Below are 27,671 nucleotides of genomic sequence, written 5' to 3' on the forward strand. Positions count from 1 at the left end.
GAACTTTTATAAAAGGATTAATTCTACTTTTTGCATGTGAGACTTGTCCAACTCTCTCATTCTTTAAACTTGCTTATCCCTCTGTTCTGTACACTCAGCTTTTGTCTTACTAAGCTCACATCCTAACTGACCCGCCCCTGTGAGTGCTCTGTGGATGAAAAATCTCTGTGACTTTTAACTTCCATCGTTCTTCCAGGGGCTGTCTCTGGTTCTTTCTCTTTTTTTTAAATAAATTTATTTATTTAATTTTGGCTGCGTTGGGTCTTCATTGCTGCGTGCGGGCTTTGTCTAGTTGCGGCGAGTGGTGGCTACTCTTCGTTGCGGTGCGCGGTCTTCTCATTGCGGTGGCTTCTCTTGTTGTGGAGCACGGGCTCTAGGTGCACGGGCTTCAGTAGTTGTGGCACGCGGGCTCAGTAGTTGTGGCTCATGAACTCTAGAGCGCAGTCTTAGTAGTTGTGGCGCATGGGCTTAGTTGCACCGCGGCATGTGGGATCTTCCCGGACCAGGGCTCGAACCCGTGTCCCCTGCATTGGCAGGCGGATTCTTAACCACTGTGCCACCAGTGAAGTCCCTCTGGTGTTTCTTATCTTGTCTTTTTATCTGCCCTTAGGTTCACCCAAGCAGCACTGACTATAACCTAATGTGGACAGGATCCCACCTGAAGCCCTTTTTACTTCGCACCCTCTCTGAAGCACAAAAGGTTAATCACTTTCCCAGGTAATGCTCTTGTAGCTACTTTGCTCCATTTAAAGGTACCTGACATTGAGGCATGTAGCCAGCAGAGATAATTAACATCCTTTAAAAACAAAAGAAGTCTGTGATATAGGGCAGCAGTCTGCAAATCAGACTGAGGTGTTCACATCCCTGGACATACCTGAAGACTTTGCAAGGACTCTGTAGGATGGATGGTTTTAAAATACACTACTTCTGGATTGCAAATCCCATAGATTCTCTTTCCTAAAATTGAGCTGCTTGTGAGCCCCTCATGTGGATAGGTTCTCCCTTCTCACCTTCTTTTTCATAGTTACCGTCTTTTCCCTTTATAAAAGAACGGCCCACCTAGAATCTTGATATGGTGCATTGTCCTAGGGTGTAAAAATTTCAAGGGTTCCAAAGAAAGGAACAAAAATATTGGTGTTTAATTCAGGTAATAGCATAATGAATCTTTTTGCATGGTAATGATTTCCATTTCTTTGCTTTAACAAAATTGAAGAAGGACATAATCAAGTAGTCAGCTGATAGATGATTAAATATAAAATTTAAAGATAGGTCATCTTGTGACTTTTGACATATAATTAGAAAAGAGTTCAAAGAATTGAATGATATTGCTATATTAAACTTCAGCCAGTCTCATTGGTTAACATCAGCCTAGAGAGGCAATATTGCCTAGTGGCTAGAAGCACGGGCTCTGCAGCCAGCTAACCTGGGCCCAGATCGCAGTTCTGCTGACTGATCTTGGGCAAGTGAGCTTTCTGAGCGTCAGCTTCCTCATTGGTAAAGAGAAGGTACTAATGACACACACTTTGTAGGACTATCGTGAGGATTTAATAAGTGCTTAGAACATCACATGCCTGCCACATAGTAAACACTATATAAGTGTTCGCTATTACATTTGTGAACAAGGTTTCTTAGTGTTTACATCTATGAAAGAGAAAATAGGAATAGAATTGATGCTGAAACCCTGCCTTATTCTAGCAGTGAGTAATTTTCAACTATGGAGAGATACATGACCTATTGGAGAAGAGGGCAGCTAATCTCATCTGTCTAATGAAGAGATGCAAATCTAATAGGAATTTTGTTATTTGCTCAGTGGTTGAGTTATATTTTATTTCCAGGACTTATGCCCCAGGTACTCACTCATGCTAACAAGTTTTGTTTTCGGTCACTTCATATACTTGTCTCCTCATTTTTTAGAAAAGAAGGCTCTTTCTTGATTATTCAGTTCTACTGTCTTATACTCAGTCAATGTGTATAAATACCCAGCCTATGCTGTCTCTAATGTCAAATAGTTTCTTCATAATCTTAGATAAATGTATATTTTGAATCTTTATAACAAGTTCCAGTTTTATTTTATGTCTGAGCTTCATGGGCAGAAAGTAATTTAAACTTTATTTTCTTCCTTACTGCCTGGAAGATGTGGATTTGGTTTTCTAAATGTGTGACTGGGTGCTTGAAGTGAATCAGATGCAACTATTTTAAATAGGTATTTAAACAGTCTTAAAATAGCTCACAGCAGAGACTGCATTCCTAATTCCTGTTAGTAGTATATTATTTATTTCAATAGTTTCTGAACTATTACTGTAGGTGTATAGGAATTCCACCTCAATTTGGACTCAGTCAGTATTAATAAATTCTAACCTATATTTTCTTCACTTCTCTTTGAATGTGTTGTACATGTATGTTTGGGAGTATTAATAATCCATTACCTAAATGCAGTATACTTTATGGCTTCTGGTGCTCTGTATTTTCTAAGAAAATACAGAGCACCAGAAGTTAGAAGTCTTTTTCAATCCAGAGACTTCTAACTCACATGCAAGAGGAATGCAAACACTTGAAGTGTTTCCAATATTATTGTGTACTCTTTTTATGGAATATTTTTTAAAAATAATTTTAGACTTTTAGAAAAGTTGCAAAAATAATATAGAGTTTCTATGTGCCCTTTACCCAGTTTTCCTAATGTTAAATCAGTTATAACCATAGTATAGTTATCAAAATGGAGAAATTGATGTTAGTATAATGTACATTCTAATAAAAATTTATAATATTTACGGTGTTTTGATGAATTGTGTACTATGTTCTTACAATGATAGGTCAATATATGTATCACAAGTACAGCCTTATGATCACAGGAAACTTAAAAATATTAAATGTAATTTGTATACATATTTTCGTTGTAGAGAAGGTATAATATAATGTACAAGACATACAAGCATTAAATATGTTCTGTTAGGCTAAGCTGTTCTTTGGGGGAAATGGATTGGAAGAAGTAAAAACAAAAGTGGATTGGGGGATGTCTGGGCGGGAGTAGGGGAGGCTTCTGGGGTGCTGGGAATGTTCTATGCTCAGTGGTGTTCACACAGGTGACCAAAATTCATCATGCTCTGCAGTTGTGATTTGTGTACTTTCCTGTTCATATGTTACTTTCAGTTAAAAGTATAGTATTATAAAAAGTGAAAAATTTACTGACAAAAAGAGCCTTTCCTTTTATAGTACTTTTAAAATGTACAGTGGCTGGTGAATCCTGATGTTATTTAGGTTCCCTTGAATATACTTAAAAGGATACTGTTATAGTTTTATTTTAAAATTATATTTGCCATTCATTGGATCCTTTGGAACATTTTAAATTTATGATGAAAAACCTTAGATGCCACCAACAAAAAGGATACATAGTTTCCCAAAATTTGTATTGGGAGCACCAAGCAAAAATGTTTGGAGACCACTAATACTGGGTAACTGTAGAAGAATTTGTTGTTTTTCTTATCCTCTGGTTCAGTGTTTGCTTTTTTTTTTTTGATTTTGACATACCGTTGCATTCAAGAGTTTATTTTATTTATTTATTTATTTATTTATTTATGTTTTTCTCTTTCTGACTTACTTCACTCTATATGACAGTCTCATTAGATCCATCCATGCCTCTACAAATGACCCAATTTCATTCCTTTTTATGGCTGAGTAATATTCCATTGTACATATGTGCTACATCTTCTTTATCCATTCGTCTGTTGATAGGCATTTAGGTTGCTTCCATTTCCTGGCTATTGTAAATAGTGCTGCAGTGAACATTGGGGTGCATGTGTCCTTTTGAATTATTGTTTTCTCTGGGTGTATGCCCAGTAGTGGGATTGCTGGGTCATATGGTAATTCTATTTTAATTTTTTAAGGAACCTCCATACTGTTCTCCATAGTGGCTGTATCAATTTACATTCCCACTAACAGTGCAAGAGGGTTCCCTTTTCTCCACGCCCTCTCTAGCATTTGTTGTTTGTAGATTTTCTGATGATGCCCATTCTAACTGGTATGAGGTGATACCTCATTTTAGTTTTAACTTGCATTTCTCTAATAATTAGCGATGTTGAGCAGCTTTTCATGTGCCTCTTGGCCATCTGTATGTCTTCTTTGGAGACATGTCTATTTAGGTCTTCTGCCCATTTTTTGATTGGGTTGTTTGGTTTTTTTTGTTTTTTGTTTTTTTTCTTTTTTTTGCGGTACACGGGCCTCTCACTGCTGTGGCCTCTCCCGTTGCGGAGCACAGGCTCTGGATGCGCAGGCTCAGCGGCCATGGCTCACAGGCAGAGCCGCTCCGCGGCATGTGGGATCCTCCCGGAACAGGGCATGAACCCGTGACCCCTGCATCGGCAGGCAGACTCTCAACCACTGCACCACTGGGGAAGCCCTGTCTTTTTTAATATTGAGCTGCATGACCTGTTTATATATTTTAGAGATTAATCCTTTGTCCGTTGATTCATTTGCAAATATTTTCTCAGATTCTGAGGGTTGTCTTTTCGTCTTGTTTATGGTTTCCTTTACTGTGCAAAAGCTTTTAAGTTTCATTAGGTCCCATTTGTTTATTTTTGTTTTTACTTCCATTACTCTAGAAGGTGGATCAAAAAATTATCTTGCTGTGATTTATGTCAAAGAGAATTCTTCCTATGTTTTCCTCTAAGAGTTTTCTTGTGTTTATTTTTTTTAGATATCTTTTTTTAACATCTTTATTGGAGTATAATTGCTTTACAATGGTGTGTTAGTTTCTGCTTTATAACAAAGTGAATTGTCTATACATATACATATATCTACATATCTCTTCCCTCTTGCATCTTCCTCCGTCCCACCCATCTAGGTTGTCACAAAGCACTGAGCTGATCTCCCTGTGCTATGCAGCTGCTTCCCACTAGCTATCTGTTTTACATTTGGTAGTGTATATACGTCCATGCCACTCTCTCACTTTGTCACAGCTTACCCTTCCCGCTCTCCATATTCTCAAGTGCATTCTCTAGTAGGTCTGTGTCTTTGTTCCCATCTTGCCCCTAGGTTCTTCATGACCTTTTTTTTTTTCTTAGATTCCATATATATGTGTTAGCATATGGTATTTGTTTTTCTGACTTACTTCACTCTGTATGACAGACTCTAGGTCCATCCACCTCACTACAAATAACTCAGTTTCTTTTCTTTATATGGCTGAGTAATATTCCATTGTATGTATGTGCCACATCTTCTTTATCCATTCATCTGTCGATGGACACTTAGGTTGCTTCCATGTCCTGGCTATTGTAAATAGAGCTGCAATGAACATAGTGGTACATGACTCTTTTTGAATTAGGGTTTTTTCAGGGTATATGCCCAATAGTGGGATTGCTGGGTTGTATGGTAGTTCTATTTTTAGTTTTTTAAGGAACCTCCATACTGTTCTCCATAGTGGCTGTATCAATTTACATTCCCTCCAACAGTGCAAGAGGGTTCCCTTTTCTCCACACCCTTTCCAGCATCTATTGTTTGTAAATTTTTTGATAATGGCCATTCTGACCAGTGTGAGATGATATCTCATTGTAGTTTTGATTTGCATTTCTCTAATGATTAATAATGTTGAGCATTCTTTCATGTGTTTGTTGGCAATCTGTATATCTTCTTTGGAAAAATGTCTGTTTAGGTCTTCTGTCCACTTTTGGATTGGGTTGTTTGTTTTTTTGATATTGAGCTGCATGAGCTGCTTGTAAATTTTGGAGATTAATCCTTTGTCAGTTGCTTCATTTGCAAATATTTTCTCCCATTCTGAGGGTTGTCTTTTGATCTTCTTTATGGTTTCCTTTGCTGTTCAAAAGCTTTTAAGTTTCATTAGGTCCCATTTGTTTATTTTTGTTTTTATTTCCATTTCTCTAGGAGGTGGGTCAAAAAGGATCTTGCTGTGATTTATGTCATAGAGTGTTCTGCCTATGTTTTCCTCTAAGAGTTTTATAGTGTCCAGTCTTACATTTATGTCTCTAATCCTTTTTTTTTTTTTTTTTTTTGCGGTACAAGGGCCTCTCACTGTTGTGGCCTCTCCCTTTGAGGAGAACAGGCTCAGCGGCCATGGCTCACGGGCCTAAGCTTCTCCGCGGCATGTGGGATCCTCCCAGACCGGGGCACGAACCCGTGTCCCCTGCATTGGCAGGCGGACTCTCAACCACTGCGCCACCAGGGAAGCCCTCTCTAATCCATTTTGAGTTTATTTTTGTGTACAGTGTTAGGGTGTGTTCTAATTTCATTGTTTTCCCAGCACCACCTATTGAAGAAACTGTCTTTTCTCCATTGTATGTCCTTGCCTCCTTTGTCATAGATTAGTTGACCATAGGTGCATGGGTTTATCTCTGGGCTTTCTATCTTGTTCCATTGATCTATGTTTCTGTTTTTGTGCCAGTACCATATTGTCTTGATTACTGTAGCTTTGTAGTATAGTCTGAAGTCAGGGAGTCTGACTCCTCCAGCTCTGCATTTTTCCCTCAAGAGTGCTTTGACTATTCAGGGTCTTTTGTGTCTCCAGACAAATTTTAAGATTTTTTGTTCTAGGTCTGTAAAAAATGCCGTTGGTAATTTGATAGGGATTGCATTGAATCTGTAGATTGCTTTGGGTAGTATAGTCATTTTCACAATATTGATTCTTCCAATCCAAGAACATAGTATATCTCTCCATCTGTTTGTATCATCTTTAATTTATTTCATCAGTGTCTTATAGTTTTCTGCATACAGTTCTTTTGTCTCCTTACTAGGTTTATTCCTAGGTATTTTTTTATGCTTGTTGCAATGGTAAATGGGAGTGTTTCTTTAATTTCTCTTTTAGATTTTTCATCATTAGTGTATAGGAATGCAAGATACTTCTGTGCATTAATTTTGTATCCTGCTACTTTACCAAATTCATTGATTAGCTCTAGTAGTTTTTCTGGTAGCATCTTTAGGATTCTGTATGTATAGTATCATGTCATCTGCAAACAGTGACAGCTTTACTTCTTCTTTTCCAGTTTGGATTCCTTTAATTTCTTTTTCTTCTCTGATTGCTGTGGCTTAAACTTCATAAACTATGTTGATTAATAGTGGTGAGAGTGGGCAACCTTGTCTTGTTCCTGATCTTAGAGGAAATGGTTTCAGTTTTTCTCCACTGATAACAATGTTGGCTGTGGGTTTGTCATATATGGCCTTTATTATGTTGACGTAAGTTCCATCTATGCCTACTTTCTGGAGGGTTTTTATCATAAAAGGGTGTTGAATTTTGTCAAAAGCTTTTTCTGCATCTGTTGAGATGATCATATAGTTTTTCTCCTTCAATTTGTTAATATGGTTTATCACATTGACTGATTTGCCTATATTGAAGAATCCTTGCATTCCCGGGATAAACCCCACTTGATTGTGGTGTATAATCCTTTTAATGTGCTGTTGGATTCTGTTTGCTAGTATTTTGTTGAGGATTTTTGCATCGATGTTCATCAGTGATATTGGCCTGTAGTTTTCTTTTTTTGTGACATCTTTGTCTGGTTTTGGTATCAGAGTGATGGTGACTTCGTTGAACGAATTTGGGAGTGTTCCTCCTTCTGCTATATTTTGGAAGAGTTTGAGAAGGATAGGTGTTAGCTCTTCTCTAAATGTTTGATAGAATTCGCCTGTGAAGCCGTCTGGTCCTGAGCTTTTGTTTGTTGGAAGATTTTTAATCACAGTTTCAATTTCAGTGCTTGTGATTGACTTGTTTATATTTTCTCTTTCTTCCTGGTTCAGTCTCGGAAGGTTGTGCTTTTCTAAGAATTTGTGCATTTCTTCCAGGTTGTTCATTTTATTGGCATAGAGTTGCTTATAGTAATCTCTCATGATCCTTTGTATTTCTACAGTGTCAGTTGTTACTTCTTCTCTTTCATTTCTAATTCTATTGATCTGAGTCTTCTCCCTGTTTTTCTTGATGAGTCTGGGTAATGGTTCATCAATTTTGTTTATCTTCTCAAAGAACCAGCTTTTAGTTTTATTGATCTTTGCTATTGTTTCCTTCATTTCTTATTTATTTATTTCTGATCTGATCTTTATGATTTCTTTCCTTCTGCTAACTTTGGGTGTTTTTTGTTCTTCTTTCTCTAATTGCTTTAAGTGTAAGGTTAGTTGTTTATTTGAGATTTTTTTTGGTTCTTGAGGTAGGATTGTATTGCTATAAACTTCCCTCTTAGAACTGCTTTTGCTGCATCCCATAGGTTTTGGGTCATTATGTTTTCATTGTCATTTGTTTCTAGGTATTTTTTGATTTCCTCTTTGATTTGTTCAGTGATCTCTTGGTTATTTAGTAGGTATTGTTTAGCCTCCATGTGTTTGTATTTTTTACAGATTTTTTCCTGTAATTGCTATCTAGTCTCATAGTGTTGTGGTTGGAAAGGGTACTTGATACAATTTTGATTTTCTTAAATTTACCATGGCTTGATTTGTTACCCAAGATATGATCTGTCCTGGAGAATGTTCCATGAGCACTTGAGAAGATGGTGTATTACGTTGTTTTGGGATGGGATGTCCTATAGATATCAATTAAGTCCATCTTGTTTAATGTATCATTTAAAGCTTGTGTTTCCTTATTTTTTTCATTTTGGATGATCTGTCCATTGGTGAAAGTGGGGTGTTTAAGTGCGCTACTATTATTGTGTTACTGTCTACTTCCCCTTTTATGGCAGTTATCATTTACCTTATGTATTAAGGTATGTTGGGTGCATAAATATTTACAATTGTTCTATCTTCTTCTTGGATTGATTCCTTGATCATTATGTAGTGTCCTTTGTCTCTTGTAATAGTCTTTATTTTAAAGTCTATTTTGTCTGATATGAGAATTGCTACTCCAGCTTTCTTTTGATTTCCATTTGCGTAGAAATCTTTTTCCATCCCCTCACTTTCAGTCTGTATGTGTCCCTAGGTCTGAAGTGGGTCTCTTGTAGACAGCATATATACAGGTCGTGTTTTTTTTTTGTTTTTTTTTTTTGTGGTACGCGGGCCTCTCACTGTTGTGGCCTCTCCCACTGCGGAGCACAGGCTCTGGATGCGCAGGCTCAGTGGTCATGGCTCACGGGCCTGGCCGCTCCACGGCATGTGGGATCTTCCCATACCAGGACACGAACCCGTGTCCCCTGCATCGGCAGGCGGACTCTCAACCACTGCGCCACCAGGGAAGCCCCAGGTCGTGTTTTTGTATCCGTTCAGTGAGCCTGTGTCTTTTGATTGGAGCATTTAATCCATTTACATTTAAGGAAATTGTCGATATGTATGTTCCTATTACCATTTTCTTAATTGTTTTGGGTTTGTTTTGTAGGTCTTTTCCTTCTCTTGTGTTTCCTGCCTAGAGAAGTTCCTTTAGCATTTGTTGTACAGCTGGTTTGGTGGTGCCGAATTTTCTTAGCTTTTGCTTGTCTATAAAGGTTTTAGTTTCTCCGTTGAATCTGAATGAGATACTTGCAGGGTAGAATTATCTTGGTTGTAGGTTTTTCCCTTTCATCACTTTATATATGTCCTGCCACACCTTTCTGGCTTGCAGAGCTTCTGCTGAAAGATCAGCTGTTAACATAATGGGGATTCCCTTGTATGTTATTTGTTGCTTTTCCCTTGCTGCTTTTAATATTATTTCTTTTCTGTTTGATTTTTGATAGTTTGATTAATATGTGTCTTCGTGTGTTTCTCCTTGGATTTACCCTATATAGGACTCTCTGCACTTCCTGGACTTGATTGACTATTTTCCTTTCCCATGTTAGGGACGTTTTCAACTATAATCTTTTCAAATATTTTCTCAGTCCCTTTCTTTTTCTTTTCTTCTTCTGGACCCCTATAACTCGAATGTTGGTGTGTTTAATATTTTCCCAGAGGTCTATGAGACTGTCCTCAGTTCGTTTCATTCTTTTTTCTTTTTTCTGCTCCACGGTAGTTATTCCCACTATTTTATTCTTCCAGGTCACTTATTCGTTCTTCTGCCTCAGTTATGCTATTGATTCCTTCCAGAGCATTTTTTTTTTTGGCTGCGTTGGGTCTTTGTTGCTGCATGTGGGCTTTCTTTAGTTGCGGTGAGCAGGGGCTACTCTTCATTGTGGTGTGTGGGCTTCTCATTGCGGTGGCTTCTCTTGTTGTGGAGCACAGGCTCTAGTTGTGCGGGCTTCAGTAGTTGTGGCATGCAGGCTCAGTAGTTGTGGCTCGCAGGCTCTAGAGTGCAGGCTCAGTAGTTGTGGTGCATGGGCTTAGTTGCTCCATGGCATGTGGGATCTTCCTGGACCAGGGCTCGATGCCGTGTCCCCTGCGTTGGCAGGTGGATTCTTAACCACTGCGCCACCAGGGAAGCCCCTTCCAGAGAATTTTTAATTTTATTTATTGTGTTGTTCGTCACTGTTTGTTTGCTCTTTAGTTCTTCTAGGTCCTTGTTAAATGTTTCTTGTATTTTCTCCATTCTGTTTACAAGATTTTGGATCATCTTTACTATCATTACTCTGAATTCTTTTTCAGGTAGACTGCCTATTTCCTCTTCATTTATTTGGTCTGGTGGGTTTTTACCTTGCTCCTTCATCTGCTGTGTATTTCTCTGTCTTCTCGTTTAGCTAAACTTACTGTGTTTGTGGTCTCCTTTACGCAGGCTGCAGGTTTGTAGTTCCCATTGTTTTTGGTGTCTGCCCCCAGTGGGTAACGTTGGTTCCGTGGGATGTGTAGGCTTCCTGGTGGAGGGGACTAGTGCCTGTGTTCTGGTGGATGAGGCTCGATCTTGTCTTTCTGGTGGGCAGGACTGCATCCGGTGGTGTGTTTTGGGGTGTCTGTGAACTTATTATGATTTTAGGCAGCCTCTCCGTTAATGGGTGGGGTTGTGTTCCTGTCTTGCTAGTTGTTTGGCGTGGTGTGTCCAGCACTGTAGCTTGCTGGTCGTTGAGTGGAGCTCGGTCTCAGCGTTGAGATGGAGATCTCTGGGAGAGCTCTTGTTGATTGATATTATGTGGGGCCGGGAGGTCTCTGGTGGACCAACGTTCTGAACTCGGCTCTCCCACCTCAGAGGCTCAGGCCTGACACCCGGCTGGAGCACCAAGACCCTGTCAGCCACGCATCTTTTGGGAAGTCTGAGGTCTTCTGCCAGCGTTCATTAGGTGTTCTGTAGGAGTTGTTCCACATGTAGATGTATTTTTGATGTATATGTGGGGAGGAAGGTGATCTCCACGTCTTACTCCTCCACCATCCTGAAGGTCCCCTCAGCCTGGTTCATTGTTTCTAATTCCTTAATGATAAGCGTCACTAGGGGTACTTTACATTCATAGGTCTTACTGCAGACTCAAGGCATCACCATCTCCAGGGAAGGTGTATATTTAAAAAGCACCTTCTAGGTGCTTAATCTTTCTAGGTAAATATATACCTAGAAAGTTATATATTTAAAAGCAATGAGGTGATCTGTATCTCAGTCAAGTTTGGAAATTACTGATCTAGACTAAATCACTGTTACATTGTGGTCTCCGGACCATCTGTACCAAAATCACCTGGGGTCCACACTCAAAATGCAGAGCCCTAGACTTCATCGCAGAATTTTGAGAGATGTGACCCTGGAACATTCGTTTTTAAAGAAACTCTATATGTGATTTTTTTTTTTTTTAATTTATTTATTTATTTATGGCTGTGTTGGGTCTTCGTTTCTGTGCTAGGGCTTTCTCTAGTTGTGGCAAGCGGGGGCCACTCTTCATCGCGATGCGCGGGCCTCTACTATCGTTGCCTCTTTTTTTTTTTTTTTTTTTCGGTACGCGGGTCTCTCACTGCTGTGGCCTCTCCCGTTGCGGAGCACAGACTCCGGACGCGCAGGCTCCACGGCATGTGGGATCTTCCCGGACCGGGGCACGAACCCGTGTCCCCTGCATTAGCAGGCAGATTCTCAACCACTGCGCCACCAGGGAAGCCCTATATGTGATTCTTATGTACACTAAAATTTGAGGATCTCTGCTCTAGATCTGAAGAGGACAGTGGGTAAGAAAGAAGTATTGGTGATAGCTACATTTGGCAAAGCAACCTTCGATTTTAAGAAATCAACGTGAAAATTTTGAACTGAGGAACAGCTAGAATGCAGTTTTAATGGTTACAGCAAAGATTCTTAGGTGGTTTTTAAATAGTGCAACAAACCATAGACTCCTGAATCCAGTCGAGGCCAACTGAAGTGCCTTTTTGTAGTTTGCCAGATTACACTCCCTGATAGGTAGCATTTATTGCCCTAGTTTTAAGGTGATCATTTCCTTGACAAAGTGATAGATTTGGGATATAATACTATCCTCAGTAACTGCTCATGAACTGTGAACTCTTTAGTATGTGATGACACAGGATAACCTCTGAGTCATAGCGTACTGAAATGGAAATGCTTTTATGAAATTTAGGTCGTATGAACTAACGCGGAAGGACCGACTGTACAAAAACATCGTTCGGATGCAGCATACGCACGGATTCAAGGCTTTTCACATCCTCCCTCAGACCTTCCTGCTGCCAGCTGAGTACGCGGAATTCTGTAGTAAGTGCTTGACTCCTCATGCTCCATTCTCACCCCCGTCCCCCGTCCCCCATCCCCCATCCCCAGCAGCTGAACTTGGGGCAGATTTACTCCAAGGCCTGCCTCAAGTCAGGAGCCAATCAGGGCTTTTCAGATCCTTAAAAAATTGTTTCTTCAGTAAAACAATTGCAGAGATAACTTTAAAACTGTTCTGAGCGTATATGTGTGTATTTATTCTTAATAAGGACATTTATGTAAGGACACATTGGTATTGTATAAATGTGCTCCTGTTTATTACAAAAAGTCTCTTTGTCATTGACAAGAGTTAGTGCCCATGTAAGGATGGATATACTTCTGCATATGAACTACATATGCATCCTTTTTGGTATCTCTCTTCCTCTTGTCATTTAAGGAATATCCCTGTCCCCTCGAATTTTGGACTTGTGTGACTTATGTTCTTTGGGGTACACATATCATGCATCTTTTGGTGTTAGGGTTTAGAGGTACCAGTTAGTCACACTCTCTCTTCTTGGAGTACAGACTAGTTGAAAAATATTCATGGGAGCAAAATAGGCATGTGAACGTCTGCTGTGTTGGTGGTAAAGCTGGCTGGGAATGCATGGCCTGCATCTAAGTCTCATTGCTTCTTTTGTCTTGAAGTGAACTTACCTCCCCAGGTCCAAGCAGAGGAGATGGGCTATTTTGGACTCTTCCCCCGTGGCGGGCAATGCCTGCCTCAGTAGGCTTAGAGCACAGAAGTGGCACGAATACAGAGAAGGTGTGAGGCAGGTCTTTTGTGAGAGTCTCAATAGGAAAAATAATAATAGCTAACACTTAATGAACATTTCCCTTCTGTTAGGCCCTCTTCTAAGTGGAGCCTCTATTCTGAGGTAGGTACTGTTATTGTTCCCAGCTTTATAGGTGAGGAGACGAAGGTACAGAGAGGCTAAGTAACTTTCTGTAAGTTATGTGGCTGCAAATGGTGAGATTAGGATCCAGACCCTGCAGTCTGGCTTCAGAAGCCAGGCTCCTCACCACTGTGCTTTGTGGCCAAGACAGTGGGCATATGCACACAATGACCATTTCCCGGGACCACCCATGGGAGAAGTCACTTCTGTGAGGAGGATCAGTTATGACACACAGAGAGGACAGCAAGACAGTTTTCTTCTCAGTAAGTCCAAGAAAAAGACTTTTCCTGTCTTATAGGTAGAGGAAGCATGGAGAGAGGAAGAGAAATTTTTCTCTAGACTTCCTGACATTTGATTCTTTTAACCTGTTGGACCTAGTGGTCTGGTCTGGTCACACAGTGCGGTGTTCATCCTCTGGGACTTGCATCAGGAATGGTCACAGGGTCTCTTGCTCCCACCTTGGGGAGGCCATTCTTCTGAGAGCACTTGTTTACCCCGCTGGGACCAGTGATTGGCAGTTCAGTGTTTGCCCACAGAAGGCTCTGAAATGGGTCAGAGTAGAGTATTCACTAGATGAATTAAGTTAACTTCAAAGCTACAGTGCACTCAAAGCTGAACATTTATAGTTAGGAATTTTTGTTATGGGATTTTTAGCCATGTTATTGAAACCTCCTGTGCCTTAGCTTCCTCCTCTGTAAAGTGGGACTGTTACTAGTACTGACATTGTAGTGTTGTTGGGAAATTTAAATAGGTTAACACATGGAAAGCACTTGGAGTGGTGCCTGATGGGTACTTAATAAATGTGCAATAATATTTCCTATTTCAAGTTATGTAGAGATGTATAGTTATATAATAAAAGTAAAAAATTGTGTAATAAGCCAACATGATAGCATAAAAATACTTCAACTTACATGTTAGCAACATAAAAGCATTCCTGATATGAACTCCCTGCTGTTGAATTCCTATTGAGAAATCAGAGTCCAGAATAATTTCCTAGTAAACACTAAAGGGATATTAAGTTGAAAATTACCTTTCTCCTCTCTGCTATCTCTTATTCTGTGGTTCTTCCCCACCCTTTGGAGGCAGTTTGAGGGCTGGATGCTCATTCAGAAGATTGGATAGAGTTAGAGTTCCTCCATGCATTCAAGCCTGACCTGTGTTTCAGTAGAATTGTTTCTTCAGCATATTTTTTAAAAAATAAATTTATTTATTTCATTTTATTTATTTTTGGCTGCTTTGGGTCTTTGTTGCTGCGTGCAGGCTTTCTCTAGTTGCAGCAAGCAGGGGCTACTCTTCGGTGCGCGGGCTTCTCTTGTTGCGGAGCAGGGGCTCTAGGCACATGGGCTCAGTAGTTGTGGCACATGGGCTCAGTAGTTGTGGCGCATGGGCTTAGTTGCTCCGCAGCATGTGGGATCTTCCCAGACCAGGGATCGAAAACCTGTCCCCTGCGTTGGCAGGTGGATTCTTAACAACTGCGCCACCAGGGAAGCCCCGTTTCTTCAGCATATTATTCAAACTCTTATAGTTTCTACATTCTAACAAAAATGAATTCAAAGGGTCAGTAGCACAAATAGAATGAATATAGCTGCAACCCAAAGCCACCACATTGAGCCCCAAGGCAGTTATTACAGGCAAATGATGTTCTTCAGTCTCAAAACAAATCCCTCATTGCTGTTGCCTCCCAAAGACCACAGCGGGGACTTATTGTGTGGTAGAAGAGGGACCAGGGAAGATGTGATGGTAAAGAGGAAGCTTCTTGGTTTCAGTCCTGCCAGGATGCCAGTCGTTCTTTGCCAGTAGTCCAGAGTCCGTGACCTCTACACTTAAATCCACTGGGGAGAAATCCAGCATTAGTAGGTCAGTTGTGTTGCTAAGTTTACATATTAGGGGAGAAACTTGCCTCTTCCTACTACTTTCTCTTTCAAAGAGACATTCCTCTTCCTCCTAAAGTCTGTTTTAAGTTCTCTTCATTTCCTCTGCTGTCTACCTAGCATATTATAACTCAGAAATTCCCTTTTCTCCATGACACTTGTGTTCCTGACCTTCCAGTGCTTGCTTGAGCACAGGCAATAAGACATTTTTGAGAAGGCAAGTGACATGAACAGGTTGGCCTTTAGGAAAATAACTGCATGAAATGAATTGGAAGGAGCAGGGGGAAGAAATACAGTGGTCGCTTTGGAAGTCATAATCCAGGTAAGAAGTGTAGTTAGACTGAGCTAGGTAGCTGGAACAGAACGGAGGCAGTGGAAAGAATGGTAGAATAAACACAGTTTACTAAGTGGCTGTGAGTAGTGAGGCAGAGATCAAAGGTGTGAGTCTGAGAAGCTGGGAGGAGCATTAAGTCTTTAACCAGGGAGTGTAACGAGGAATGTAGAGCAGGGGTCCCCAACCAGAGCAGGGGTCCCCAACCCCCGGGGTTCCTGTTAGGAACCGGACCGCACAGCAGGAGGTGAGCAGCGGGCGAGCAAGTGAAGCTTTACCTGCTGCTCCCCATCGTCCCCACTGCTCCCCACCGCTCGCATTACCGCCTGAACCACCACCCCTGCCCCCCACTCCCCAACCCCTCGGCTGTGGAACCACGAAACCAGTCCCTGGTGCCAAAAAGGTTGGGGACCACTGACGTAGAGGAAAAGTGTTGAAGGGCAAGAGGAGTGTCACATTTTGGACCTGGTGTGGATTTGAGGTGCCTACAGGCCTGCATGTGGTGATGTTTTGCAGGCAGTTGTAAAGGCAGTTTTGAGTTCTGGCCAGTTATAGGCTCTGGAAGTTGCAGATATGGAGGTGGATGTTACTACCAAGGAAGGGAAAAAGGAAGAGAGGAACTACAGAGAAATCAGAGGGGAGAGAGACCTTGAAGATATGAGCAAGGGAATGAGGTCCCAGAGGAGGCAGGAGAGGGTTTAGTCAAGAGCCCAAGTAGAAGGGTGAGCTTCAGGAAGGAGGGCGTGTCTCTCCCCTAAAAGGAGAGAAAGAAGAAGGCTAAATGGTCATCCAGTTAACATTTTAGATGGAGAGGAAAGCAGGTGAGTGGGTTTATGTTACAGATTCCCAGCCTTCTTGGTGAGAGGGTGATGAGGGCACATACCAGGAATGAGGGGCCTAGGGATGGGTTTGGGTGTTTGAGAGGAGCAGAAAGGCATGTGACTAGCCTGTGAAAGAGCCTTTGAAAGGGAACTGATAAGGAACAGATATGAGGATTGCCTGAAGACTCTAGAGAGACCAGCCAAGGCAGATCTCATGAATTTGTATAGCTTTTTGTTCTAATAAGAAAAAACCTGAAATCCATCTCTGTAGAGACCTAGCCCAGAGACCAAACACTGCCTCAAGAGATGTGAAAGCCTGGATACTGCCAAACTGTTCCCAGTAATTAAAATGTGGGGCTTGGAATATACAGACCAGATCTTGCTAGATTCCTGGTGCCACTGTTGCTAGTGTAACAGTATATAGTACAGTCGGAGGTCTGTGACCCCGAAGAACCTAACTAAGAATCTTGCCAACTGCAGCCACTCCCCAGCTGTGGACAGCTTTCTAAGCAGGGAGAAGGAAGGCAGGGTGGCGCCAATATCAGAAAAGCAGAACTTTCCCCCCACGCCCTGGCAGATTTCTGTTTACTTCTCACTGTCCAGAATTGCATCCTCTGGTCATCTTTAGTTGCAAGAGAGATAGAAATAATTCTAAGGAATGAGCAAAACTTTAATGTCAGCCAGTTAATTTCAGATGACTGGATTTCAAAGTAATCAGTAAATTTATAGAATCATAATAGTAGGATTATGAGAGATCTCATAATTCAAATGACTAAACCTCGCATTTTAAAGATGAGACTGGATAATTTAAGCAGATTGCCCGGAATTAGAAAAGTCAGGATTAGAACTCAGATCTTCCTACGCCTGGTTCAGTGCTCTTTCCATTAGATTGAGCATGCTGCCACCATAGGACCGGGAAGGCACCAGAAAGAGCTGCAGGCCCTGTCTAGTATATCTTTATCCTGACAGGCTGCCAAGCTCTTTGCCTTGCTTTGCTTCTGACCCACATTTTTGGAACCTGTGAAAGAAATCAATCCTTGTTCTGAAATACAGCAAATCAAGGAGAAAGGCCTAGCATGAAGACACTTTTTTTGATATTTAGAATTTCAAGAACATGATAAATGTGAAGCACCAGAAGCAGCAGAAACTTCTGATAAGCCTAGTCCACAAAGTAAGATTTATTAAACGCGTTAGATGGCAGAAGTTGCATTTAGCTAGATTTTCCCTGTTCTGAAAACGAGCATTTTCTGTGTCCGCTTGTCACCACGGGGGGTACTGTCTTCAGACAGGTCTGGTCATTTTCTTCGGCACTGCTGTGTGTAGCTCCCTCACTTCCTCTTTGTGAGCTCGGTGTGTCTAATTACTTGCTTAGGGCCTGCCTTTCTGCTGTCTTTTCACTTCTGCATGCCCCATACTAGCAAACTGCGTAACACAGGTTGGGTACTTAGAAGTATTGAATGAATGAATGAAGTTTAAAAATTTTTGTAATTTTTTTGTTTTATTTTACTATTAATTGTTCCTTTTGTTCTCAAACTATTGTATCCTCAGAATTTGGGGAAAATGGCAAAATGGAAAAAATATATAAAATGTATATATATATGCATATATATATATGCATCTATTCAGTGACTTCAGTTTATAGAGATTTAATTTGTCTTATATAAATATGCCATCTATTGCAGGAATTTAAAATTATGTAAATTATGTAGGTAATATAGTCACGGTACCCCCCAAAAAATACAAAACAATAATCAGTGAGAAGCCTTTTTTCTCCTCTTTTCCTCAGTCATCCAGTTCTCCCCAGAGGTGATCAGTGTTATTAGTATTTTTACATATCCTTCTAGAGGTATTCTCTGCACTTACTGGCACATGGCTTGAGTGTGTATGTGAATAGATGGGAGCATACAATACCCAGTGCCCTGCACTTTACTTCTTAACACTCAACAGTCTCTTTGAGCTCATTCCCTCTCTGTTCCTTAATAACATTCTCATTTTGTGTGTCTGCTTAATATTTCATTATGTAGAGCAGGTGTCTGCAAACTACAGCCCTTGTGTCACATCTGGTCCTATGCCTTTTTATATGTATCCCATGAGCTAAAAGTGATTTTTACATTTTTAAATGCTTGAAAAAAATCAAAAGAAGAATAAAATTTCGTGGCATGTGGAAATCATAGGAAATTCAGTGTCCATAAATAAAGGTTTTTTGGGGCCCAGCCATGCTCCTTTGTTTACGTATTGTTTCTGGTAGCTTTTGAGCTACAATGACAGAGTTGAATAGTTGGATGGCCTGCAAAGCCTAAGCTATTTATTATCTGGCTTTTTACCAAAAAATAGTTTGCCGGCCCCTCATATAGATGCAATATAGTGTATTTAATTAGTTGATGGATGTCTTTTGCTATTAAAATGCAGCACTGAATAATCTTGTACAAAGAATGTTTCAGTATGTGTGAGCAGGACTAGAGAATACATTCCCAGAAGTGGAGTTGCTCATGGAGTTTTACATTCTGTGTGGCACATGACATTTTTTCTAATTCTGTGAGGTCACATCAAGGGAAAAAGCAGGGGAGGGTGGCGGAGAGAAGGCAAGGAGGTCTTCTTTCTCTCCTGGTGAAATGGTTTGTGGCACCGACACAAGTCAAGTTCCTGTTGGGAGGCCTTGAAAAGACAGTTTGGCTCCTATCAGAGGGAGAGTCCTTTGTCTCTGCTTCTCTCTCGTGTCCACTGACCTTCCCTAAGTGGAGGCCGGAGCCATCTGCAGGCCTCTGGGACTCCTCATATTGGTTGTGTGTTTTCTTTTCCTATGATCCAAAGGTATTTAAAGCGTAAATCTGAACCTGGGAAAGGAACAAAAGTAAAGGGCACCTTTTAACCACTCGTCAATTATTGTCCTACCTTTCCACTCACATTGTTTTATTTAAGGCGATTTTTTCTTATAAGCTCAGAGAAACTGCTTGAGGAAAGTAACCATATTAGGGAATCTGGCCTTTGACTCACGTTGTCACCGTCTGCAGTGTGAGCCTCTGGAGGTCCTTTAGTTAAAGGAGGCGAGGATATCAAAAATTCGTGAAGGTTGTTTGTGACAGTAATAGACTAACGTCCAGATATTTGCCTTATTTTGTCTTCATCCTCTCATTCAAGAGGGGAAATGGTGGAAGAAATATATTATGTAATATTGCCATCTCTTCCTCTCTTTCCTTTCTCTCTCTTTCTCTGTTTTCATTTTTAAGGCTAGTCCAAAAATACAGGTTATTTTAGTTGCTGTCCTCCACTTATAAATTTGGAAAATTCTTTGGGTACCTGAGTAGATAACTAGTGTTAAAATTTAAGATAATAAACTCATGTCCCTTCTTTCTCTTTGTTTCTTTCTCCCCTATTTTGTCTCCCAATATTTTGAGCAGATTCATATTCAAAGGACCGGGGACCTTGGATAGTAAAACCAGTGGCCTCTTCCAGGGGGCGGGGTGTCTACCTGATCAACAATGTAAGTATGCAGCGGGTGGCATACTTCGCTCTGTGTTTGTTCTTCCCTGCTTCACCCTTTGTCTTAGCTACTAAGTCTGCATTCAGAAGTGTGATTTGAGGATGGGTATGAGTCTACTGTCACCTGACTGGCAGTAACCTCCTCCCATGCCAACAGTTACTCTATGGCTGATAAGTCACTTGATTGAATTTGGGGGGAGGGCAGCCTTTGGTGTCAGCAGAAAAGAGGTACTTTTTCTGCTTTCAGCATTCTGCCTTGCTAATTCCTTGGCACTAAGCATTAATTGGTAGCACATACATTTAGTTCCTATTGTGAGGAGAGCTGTGGGTTCCTGCCCTCAAGGTCATCAAGCAAATTAACCTTAATCTGGCATGGCATCCTTGCTGCTCCTGGCCCCCTCCGTCCCCCCTCTTCTTCTTCCTCCTCCTCATCCTCTTCTTTTTTCAAAAGTCATTAATATCTTGATTCTTTGCAAAATCCTCATTAAAAGTTGTTTTTCAGTTGAATACATATACAAAGTAAATGAAATAAAATCCCAACCCCACTCTCACTGGCTAGACTAACAACAGTAGTAACCTAATACAGTTGATTTATGTTTCTTCTTCTCTCAACTTTACATTTTGTTTCTAATTCTCAGTTTGATATTCACTGCACTCATATCACCCCCTACCCTTCCTTCCACATTACATCTCTAGCTTTGATTACTTTTTATTATTTTTATATTTTAAAGGTTTATGATATTTACATTCTCTTCAATAACTATGATTCAGTTTCTCTGCTTTATCTATAAGTTGAGTAAAAAATTTTAACTCAAATAGAAACTTTACAGATGGGAATTCTGAAATTTAACCAATATTTCAGTCTGGGTCTTTGTTCATTCTTCCTCCTGGACCTTTGGTCAGCCCTTTCAATCTGGAAGCTAGTGTTTTTCTTTAGTTCAGGAAAAATCATTCATTTTTTGTCTATGCTTCTGCTTCTGGAACTCCTTTTTGAGGCATTCTGGGTGTTTACTTCATGTCAACTTTCCTCTCATTTTAAATTCTCTGTCTTTTCCCATCTTTATCTTCTGGATCACCAGTGTGAGCTCTGTCCATTTTATCATTCATTCCATCTACTGTATTTCTATATTGGCTATCGTAAGGTACAAACGCTCTTATTTTCTCATTTGCCTTTTTTTTTTTTTTCTTTTGTGATAACAGCCTGTTGTTGCTTAATAGATGCAGTTTGCTGGCGGGTCTTTCTGAGGATACGAATTGAAAGTTTTTTAAAGTTCTCTTTTGTTTCACCAATTTTCATGGGATCGTGTTTTTTTTTTCCTGCTGTTGGGTTTTCTCAATTTCAGTGACCTTAGATGTTGAGTCACACTGATGAACAAGACTAGACTGATTGAAATTTTGACGGCTGGCCTGGGTTTCAGTGTAGGACTGATTTCCTAATAACATCTCACTGGACAGGAGGCTGACTGTGCTTTGTGTGAGAGCAAAGTGTGTTGAATGTCAGGCCGCACCTTAGGTGGATATGGGTGAGGAAGCGTGCTTCTTCCTTCCCCCTTGCCAAAACAGGGCCTGCCTGATTGTGGATGTAAAGGAAGAGTTCGGTGATTTCCTTGTGGGGCGGTGCTACCTTTCCTCTCTCTTCAACTTTGTGTCTGCTGTAAGGATGCAGTGGCCTCAAGTTCCACTCCTCTGTGGGATCCCTGTGCCCACCCACAGAAGGTGTCCTCCCGAGACAGTTGTTAGGTTTCATCCTGAGGGTAAAGCTTTGGTTGCTGGAGAAGGCCTGTTGGCCGCACTGTTTTAAATGCTGTTTGTTATTTAATTAATTATCTGATTCTTGTCTGTTGGCTCCCTCGTGCTCTTCGTGTTAGTTCACTGCCAGCATGGAACTTCTCAGAAGTCTCCTTGGGAAGATCACCCTCACCTCTGATATTTGGGGCTGGGGCTTCTTCTGCTCTGTTTCCTCAACCTGTTCCTATCTTCTTTCTGTCTTTCAGGATTTCCTTAAACCTTTGGTCTTTTGTTGGCTCCTTTAACTGTTTTCTAGCCTTGTTATCATTTCAGACATTTAAAAATGTCTACTCTGGGGCTTCCCTGGTGGCGCAGTGGTTGGGAGTCCGCCTGCTGATGCAGGGGACGCAGGTTTGTGCCCCGGTCCGGGAGGATCCCACATGCCGCGGAGCGGCTGGGCCCATGGGCCATGGCCGCTGGGCCTGCGTGTCCGGAGCCTGTGCTCCGCAGCGGGAGAGGCCACGGCAGTGGGAGGCCCGCGTATCGCATTAAAAAATAAATAAATAAATAAAATGTCTACTCTGTCCTTACGGTGGGACCCTGGAAGGGAAGAGGGGGAGGCGGATATGCCATGTGTGTGGTCGGTACACCATCCCAAATTCCCCAGTTCTCTTTCTTTTCACATGGTCTGAGCTATTTCCTATATGTGCAGAAACTAACTTTCTAAGGGGTCTTTCATATGGGAAAATCCTTAAATTCAGTCTGGACTAAAAACTCTACAGTAAACACTGATGGCCAGCCCTTTCATGCTGAAGAAATATAGGCTCTGGTTCTGAGGCAGTAGCTATACAGCCCCAAGCCCAGGCTACAAGTTCTGCTACCTGACCCTGGGTCACTCTGGAGGGCCTTTTGCCCTGGGTCTCTTATGACAGAAGGCACTGCTCATAAGCCTTGGATCTCTCTTTTCTTGTCTCTCTTCTGACCTTGGTGTGAAGGCTCCTGTCCAACAGCTTTTCCTTCAGCTTCGTGCCAGGAGCTCCAGTGTTGTTTGAATCTCATAGACGGCACTAGTTTGGGTTTGGGTTTTAGCTGCCAAATGGAATTGCTATTGAAAGTCAACTGTGGTACAAGTTTGCTTTTTATTTTCTTAGACATGAGTCAAAAAGAATAGGATCTATTCCCAGCTCATCTGGGACTTTTTTCTCTTGGAATGCTCTTTTGCCCTGGTGATTTGTTATTTTAAAACCAACATCATAAAGAATAGAAAAGTTAAACTTTCTTTGGTGGGGCTGAGAACCCCATGCCCTGACTCTTCCCTGGATGCCGCGCGCGTCTCATAAAGGGGGTGACAAGTCTTTAGAGAATGCATTTGGCAGGCTCTCCTTCTCCCTCCCACATCTCCCTGGGCTGACTCCCTAGAGACCCCCTGCAGAGATCAAAGTACTTGGCAGGACCCTTTGCCTGCCACCTCCCGCTCAGTGAAGCTTTGGAATGAGTCTGATTCTTTGAGGTCTTTGGTGGAAGTGCCAGACAGAAGCCTGGGAAGATGCCAGCAAGCACCAGGGGAGCTGGCAACATGTGGACATAATGGCAAGATATTCCCATTTTTCTCCAAATCTGGAATTTTATCACCTTTTACCCAGACCTACAAACCATGCAGTTAATACTCCTCTCTCCCTCCTTACACACAAGGCCTAACCATCTCCTCTTTTCCATACCTGGATCCTTTCCCATGGAATATGTGACCCATTAGCCAACTGGATGAAGTAACTCTTTCCAAGGCTGCTGCCTGCTTTCCTTTTAGATTCAAGGGGGAGGGAGAGGGAGTGCTCCAGTGGAGGGTCTGCAAGCAGAGCTAGTGTGAGTGGGTGAGGGATGGGGGAGGGGGGGCAGAGTTAGGTGTGAGGGCCAAATAAAAACATCTCTCCCTGTCTTCCCACTGGAGTGAGGAATGAGAGGGCCTCTTATTAAAAATTCCCCCTAATAGTCATAACCTTTTGGAAAATATCTGCAAATAGCAACTTTTACCATTATGAGAATAGGATAAAGGATAGAAGAAGGATTACTTTTATGTAATACTGAAGAGAGAGGTGTGTGAGCTCCTACAGATGGAAGCATCTTGGCTGATTGGCGAACGTGGTCTCTTAATGATGTGCTTTTTAGCTCTGAAAATACAGCATAAAGGAAAAGAGTTGTGTTTGCTCCAGCTCCTGCAGTAACCGTGACTAAATGCCATATTTTCCCAATTTAGTATATTCAAATCGAGGAGGGAAAAGATCTGGTGTTTTCTGATTAAGGTATGAATTTGATTTGTGGAAGTCAAATTTAGTCATCCTTGTCTCACACATTATTCATGGTAAATAAAATACTAGTGTTTTCTCTGAGATTTTGAAGTATCAGGAGAGTATTTTGGTCACTCTTTTCACTCCTATATTTGTGAATATAATTCCGTACAGCTCTCTTGTTTCTATTTGTTTATGTTTTCTTAGGTGCTCTCCATTTTTTCTCATTGTTCAACAAATATTTAGGGAGTCCCTGTTGTGTGCCAGGTGCTGCCACTCCTTAAAGGCTTTTCAGGAATAGGGATCATCTCCTAATTCTTATGTATCTTCATTATAAATCAGTGCACTGCTCTGAGCAGAATGGTGTGTGGCACGTCGTGAGGAATGCTGTTGAGTTGTGGAACTCAGTAAATGGAACCACATAGATACTATTGAGTTTGCAATAATAATGCTAACTGATATTTCTTGAGCATCTACTATGTGCCTACCACTGTACCTTCCAAATATAATCTCACTTAGACTTTATGAGAACCCTAAGAGGTAGTTACTATTCCTTCCATAGTAAGTGAAGATTTTAACTCGTCTTGCTGATTCCAGAGCGTGCCCTCTTAACCACTGTACCAGTCTACCTTACAATAACTTAACAGATACCATGAGCTTTAATCTTAAAGTTGAATTAGAAAAATGGATGGGTTTCCAACTTTCCCAACAATTCAGATTCTTGCTTTAGCATACTTGGGAGGGCAGTTTGAGCTTAGAATTCACATCATTTAAAATGAGTTAACTGGGGATGGATGAAAAGGAGACAGGCTTGAAGATGTCAAAAATTTCGTTAGTTGCTTATCAGTATGTTACACTATACAAAAAAACTGTACTCAAACAATTCTTTTCTTCCGTGAGCTTACAATTTAATTACTAGTGCAGATAGAAACGAGAGGTATAGACCATTGAACAAATACTAAAGTTACCGAAATAATGTAAGAGATTATGTTCTGCATAATTCAAAGGACAAATGTATATGATGAGGAAGAGAAGAGAGGAAATGGGCATGGATGTTAGATGTGTCATAGAGTGAAGACCATTACCATTGCAGTCTCTGGTTCCAAGTAGAGTTGGGTGGTTACATATCTGTTGTAGCCCGTAGGTGTTACTTAGTAGAAAAAGAGCTGCAATTGTTTAATTTTAGGTTTGGAAGCCTGCAGCTTGCTTCTTTGTACTGTGATTGCACCAGTTCTTACATACTAAGCTGACTCAAAATAGAGATAGTACGTGTGAGAAACTGATCAGGAAATGGTGTGGGTCACCAAGTCCAGAGTATGAATCAGTAGTGATGTTGTAGTGTCCGTATGATGCATAGAGATGGCTTGTGAAGTTGTGTTCTGAGTTTGAGATGGCAGCAGTGGGAAATGAAAGAGGAATCTCATTATCTTGACCCCGGAGTTGCTTCTTGTGGTTGTGTATGATGTTATGGGTCACACAATTATCCTTATTTTATAACTGTAGTATTTGGGATGGCAAATGCATTATTATAAAGGCAAACTTTTGGGTTTGGACAGTTATTTTAGGTCAGAACTTGTGAGAAAAGGTGCAAATAGTGCTTAAGGATTAAGCTTCTGAGGCAGACTGCCTGGGTTCAAATGGTGCTCTGTCACTTACTAGCTGTGGGACTTTGAGCAGGTTCCTAACCCTCTCCGACTCTTCCCTCATCTGTAATATTTGGATGGTGTTATACCTACCATGGGTTGGACGAAGATTAAATGAAATAATACTTGTGAAGGATTAGAACAGTGTTGGCACATAGCAAATCTTCAGTACATTTATTAAAATTTTTTTCCTGCAAATGTTAATAGTGTTTCTGTTGTTGCTACTATAGCTACTATCATCACAGTTATCATTATAGCCACTTCCCTTTTGGAGTTCTTTTGTCCTGTATGGATTGTGGTGACTGACAACTGATTTTTCTGTTTTAGTCTCACTTGGAATTGTTCTTCCAGATCTCTTTCCACTCTGCAGCCTCACGTCTTGCACTTGGAGGTGTGCTGCTTTGTGTTCTTTTAAATTCTATATATTTGCTGTCCCTCTACTCAAACATCAAACTCTTTGGGAGTAGGGATTGGGCTCTGTGAGGGCAGGGATTGCATTTGTTTCATTCATCACTGTATCCCCAGTGCCTTATACAATACCCATCATACTCACCATTATTTATTGTATAGACAGCTCTTCTTCATTGAAAAAAGTATTTAAAAGATCTAGTTCATTCTTTACCTGCAGTGGCATAGCAAGCACTATTGAGTGAGTCAGTGAAATATCCATCCCATTTCACAGGGAAAATGCCGGGATCCATTGTGGAAAGATCTGTAAGTTCTCTGAGCAACTTGATGAAAGCCTTCCTGTAAGAATAATGGTACTATTCTAAAATATCCAACATGCTTTACATTTGGGAGGAAGCAAGTTTTAATTTATTTTTTAAGTAGCTTTTATTTTCTTGGCATGTAAATATTTAATATCACGTATATAAATCTTTGAAGCTGTTTAGGCTCTATTATGAGAGGTGCCGTGTAAATTTTGTTTTCCCCCATTATAATTGGATTCTCACAGTGTTTATGGAAGTGGTGTGTTATATGGCCAATTAACATATGGGTAACTTAGAGGAAACCTTTTCTTAGAGTTTTAGTTTTCCATATTATCATTTCTAAATGGTTAAGAACTTTGCTTCTTTATTGTAAGTCAGGATTCCTTTGCATGTCTACCTTTCATTCTTCTCTTTACTCAACAGCCAAACCAGATTTCCCTGGAAGAGAACATCTTGGTCTCCCGTTATATTAACAACCCCCTGCTCATAGATGGTGAGTTGTGATTAGGTCTTTGACTGGATTGGGCTAGATCGTACTAAATTTTTTTTTAATGTTTTTATAGTCTTCTCTATTAAGTCTTTATTAAGCTAGTGTGAAATTCTTGGCAACTGTGGCTCCAGAGATGAAGCTGGTTCCTTACCTACCTCACGGTATTATTTTGAAGTTGATTTTGACATAATAAAAAAGAAAGTGCTTTATATGTTACAACAGAAACAAATATATATGAAAACTGTACAATGCATGTATATATATATTTACAATGTATGGTATAATTATTTGTCCTCAAAAGGGAAGGTGTGTGGGCAGTGTATGTTTCATGGGGAGAGGAGGACTGTCTTTCATATTTCTTTGTTACATTGTACTATTCCTTCTGTAACAGAAGACAAATGAGCTTAGCTTTACCTGTGTACCCCAATTTTTTTGCCAGATTTCAAGTTTGACGTGCGCCTCTATGTGCTTGTGACTTCCTATGATCCTCTTGTCATCTATCTCTATGAAGAAGGACTGGCTAGGTAAGAGACCTTGAGCGGAGGGTGTTTATTCGAGTTGACCCATTAAAGAGTGTATTAAGATCAGGTTGTTTTTTTCTGTTGTATTCAACTCAGGAAAATAAGAGTGTCCCCAGATGGGCTTCAGATTACAGAAATCAGTCTTATCACTTCACAGTCTCTCTTGCATATCCACGCATATGAACAAGCATTTGTATGTAAACACACACCTTTCCCAGCAGGGATCCAGGGTCACATTGTATTTTCATGCAATGGCAATTGGTATGAAGATCCTAGGGCCACTGTTGTTCACAAATGGTCTAAAAAGGAAAAAAAAAAAAAAATCTCACATGTGTATACCTGTTATATACCAAGCATTTATTTTAATGCTCACAACAACCTTAAAGTCGATGCATTTTTGCAGTTGCGGAAACTGAG

General features: G+C 40.7%; 1 protein-coding gene across 6 annotated transcripts in view; it reads left to right on the top strand.

Annotated features, from left to right (window-relative positions):
- TTLL5 (tubulin tyrosine ligase like 5) overlaps window positions 1-27,671 on the top strand; it is a 317,335-nt gene that overhangs the window by 21,133 nt on the left and 268,531 nt on the right. For all 6 annotated transcript variants that reach the window (XM_032622071.1, XM_032622067.1, XM_032622068.1 and 3 more), the window contains exons 5-9: window positions 611-717; window positions 12,360-12,490; window positions 19,799-19,881; window positions 26,667-26,736; window positions 27,173-27,257. In XM_032622071.1, coding sequence (XP_032477962.1) covers window positions 611-717; window positions 12,360-12,490; window positions 19,799-19,881; window positions 26,667-26,736; window positions 27,173-27,257 — 476 coding nt within the window. The remainder of the gene's footprint in view (window positions 1-610; window positions 718-12,359; window positions 12,491-19,798; window positions 19,882-26,666; window positions 26,737-27,172; window positions 27,258-27,671) is intronic.

This window comes from Phocoena sinus, chromosome 2 (assembly GCF_008692025.1).
Source record: "Phocoena sinus isolate mPhoSin1 chromosome 2, mPhoSin1.pri, whole genome shotgun sequence".
In the NCBI taxonomy this organism is placed as follows: domain Eukaryota; kingdom Metazoa; phylum Chordata; class Mammalia; order Artiodactyla; family Phocoenidae; genus Phocoena; species Phocoena sinus.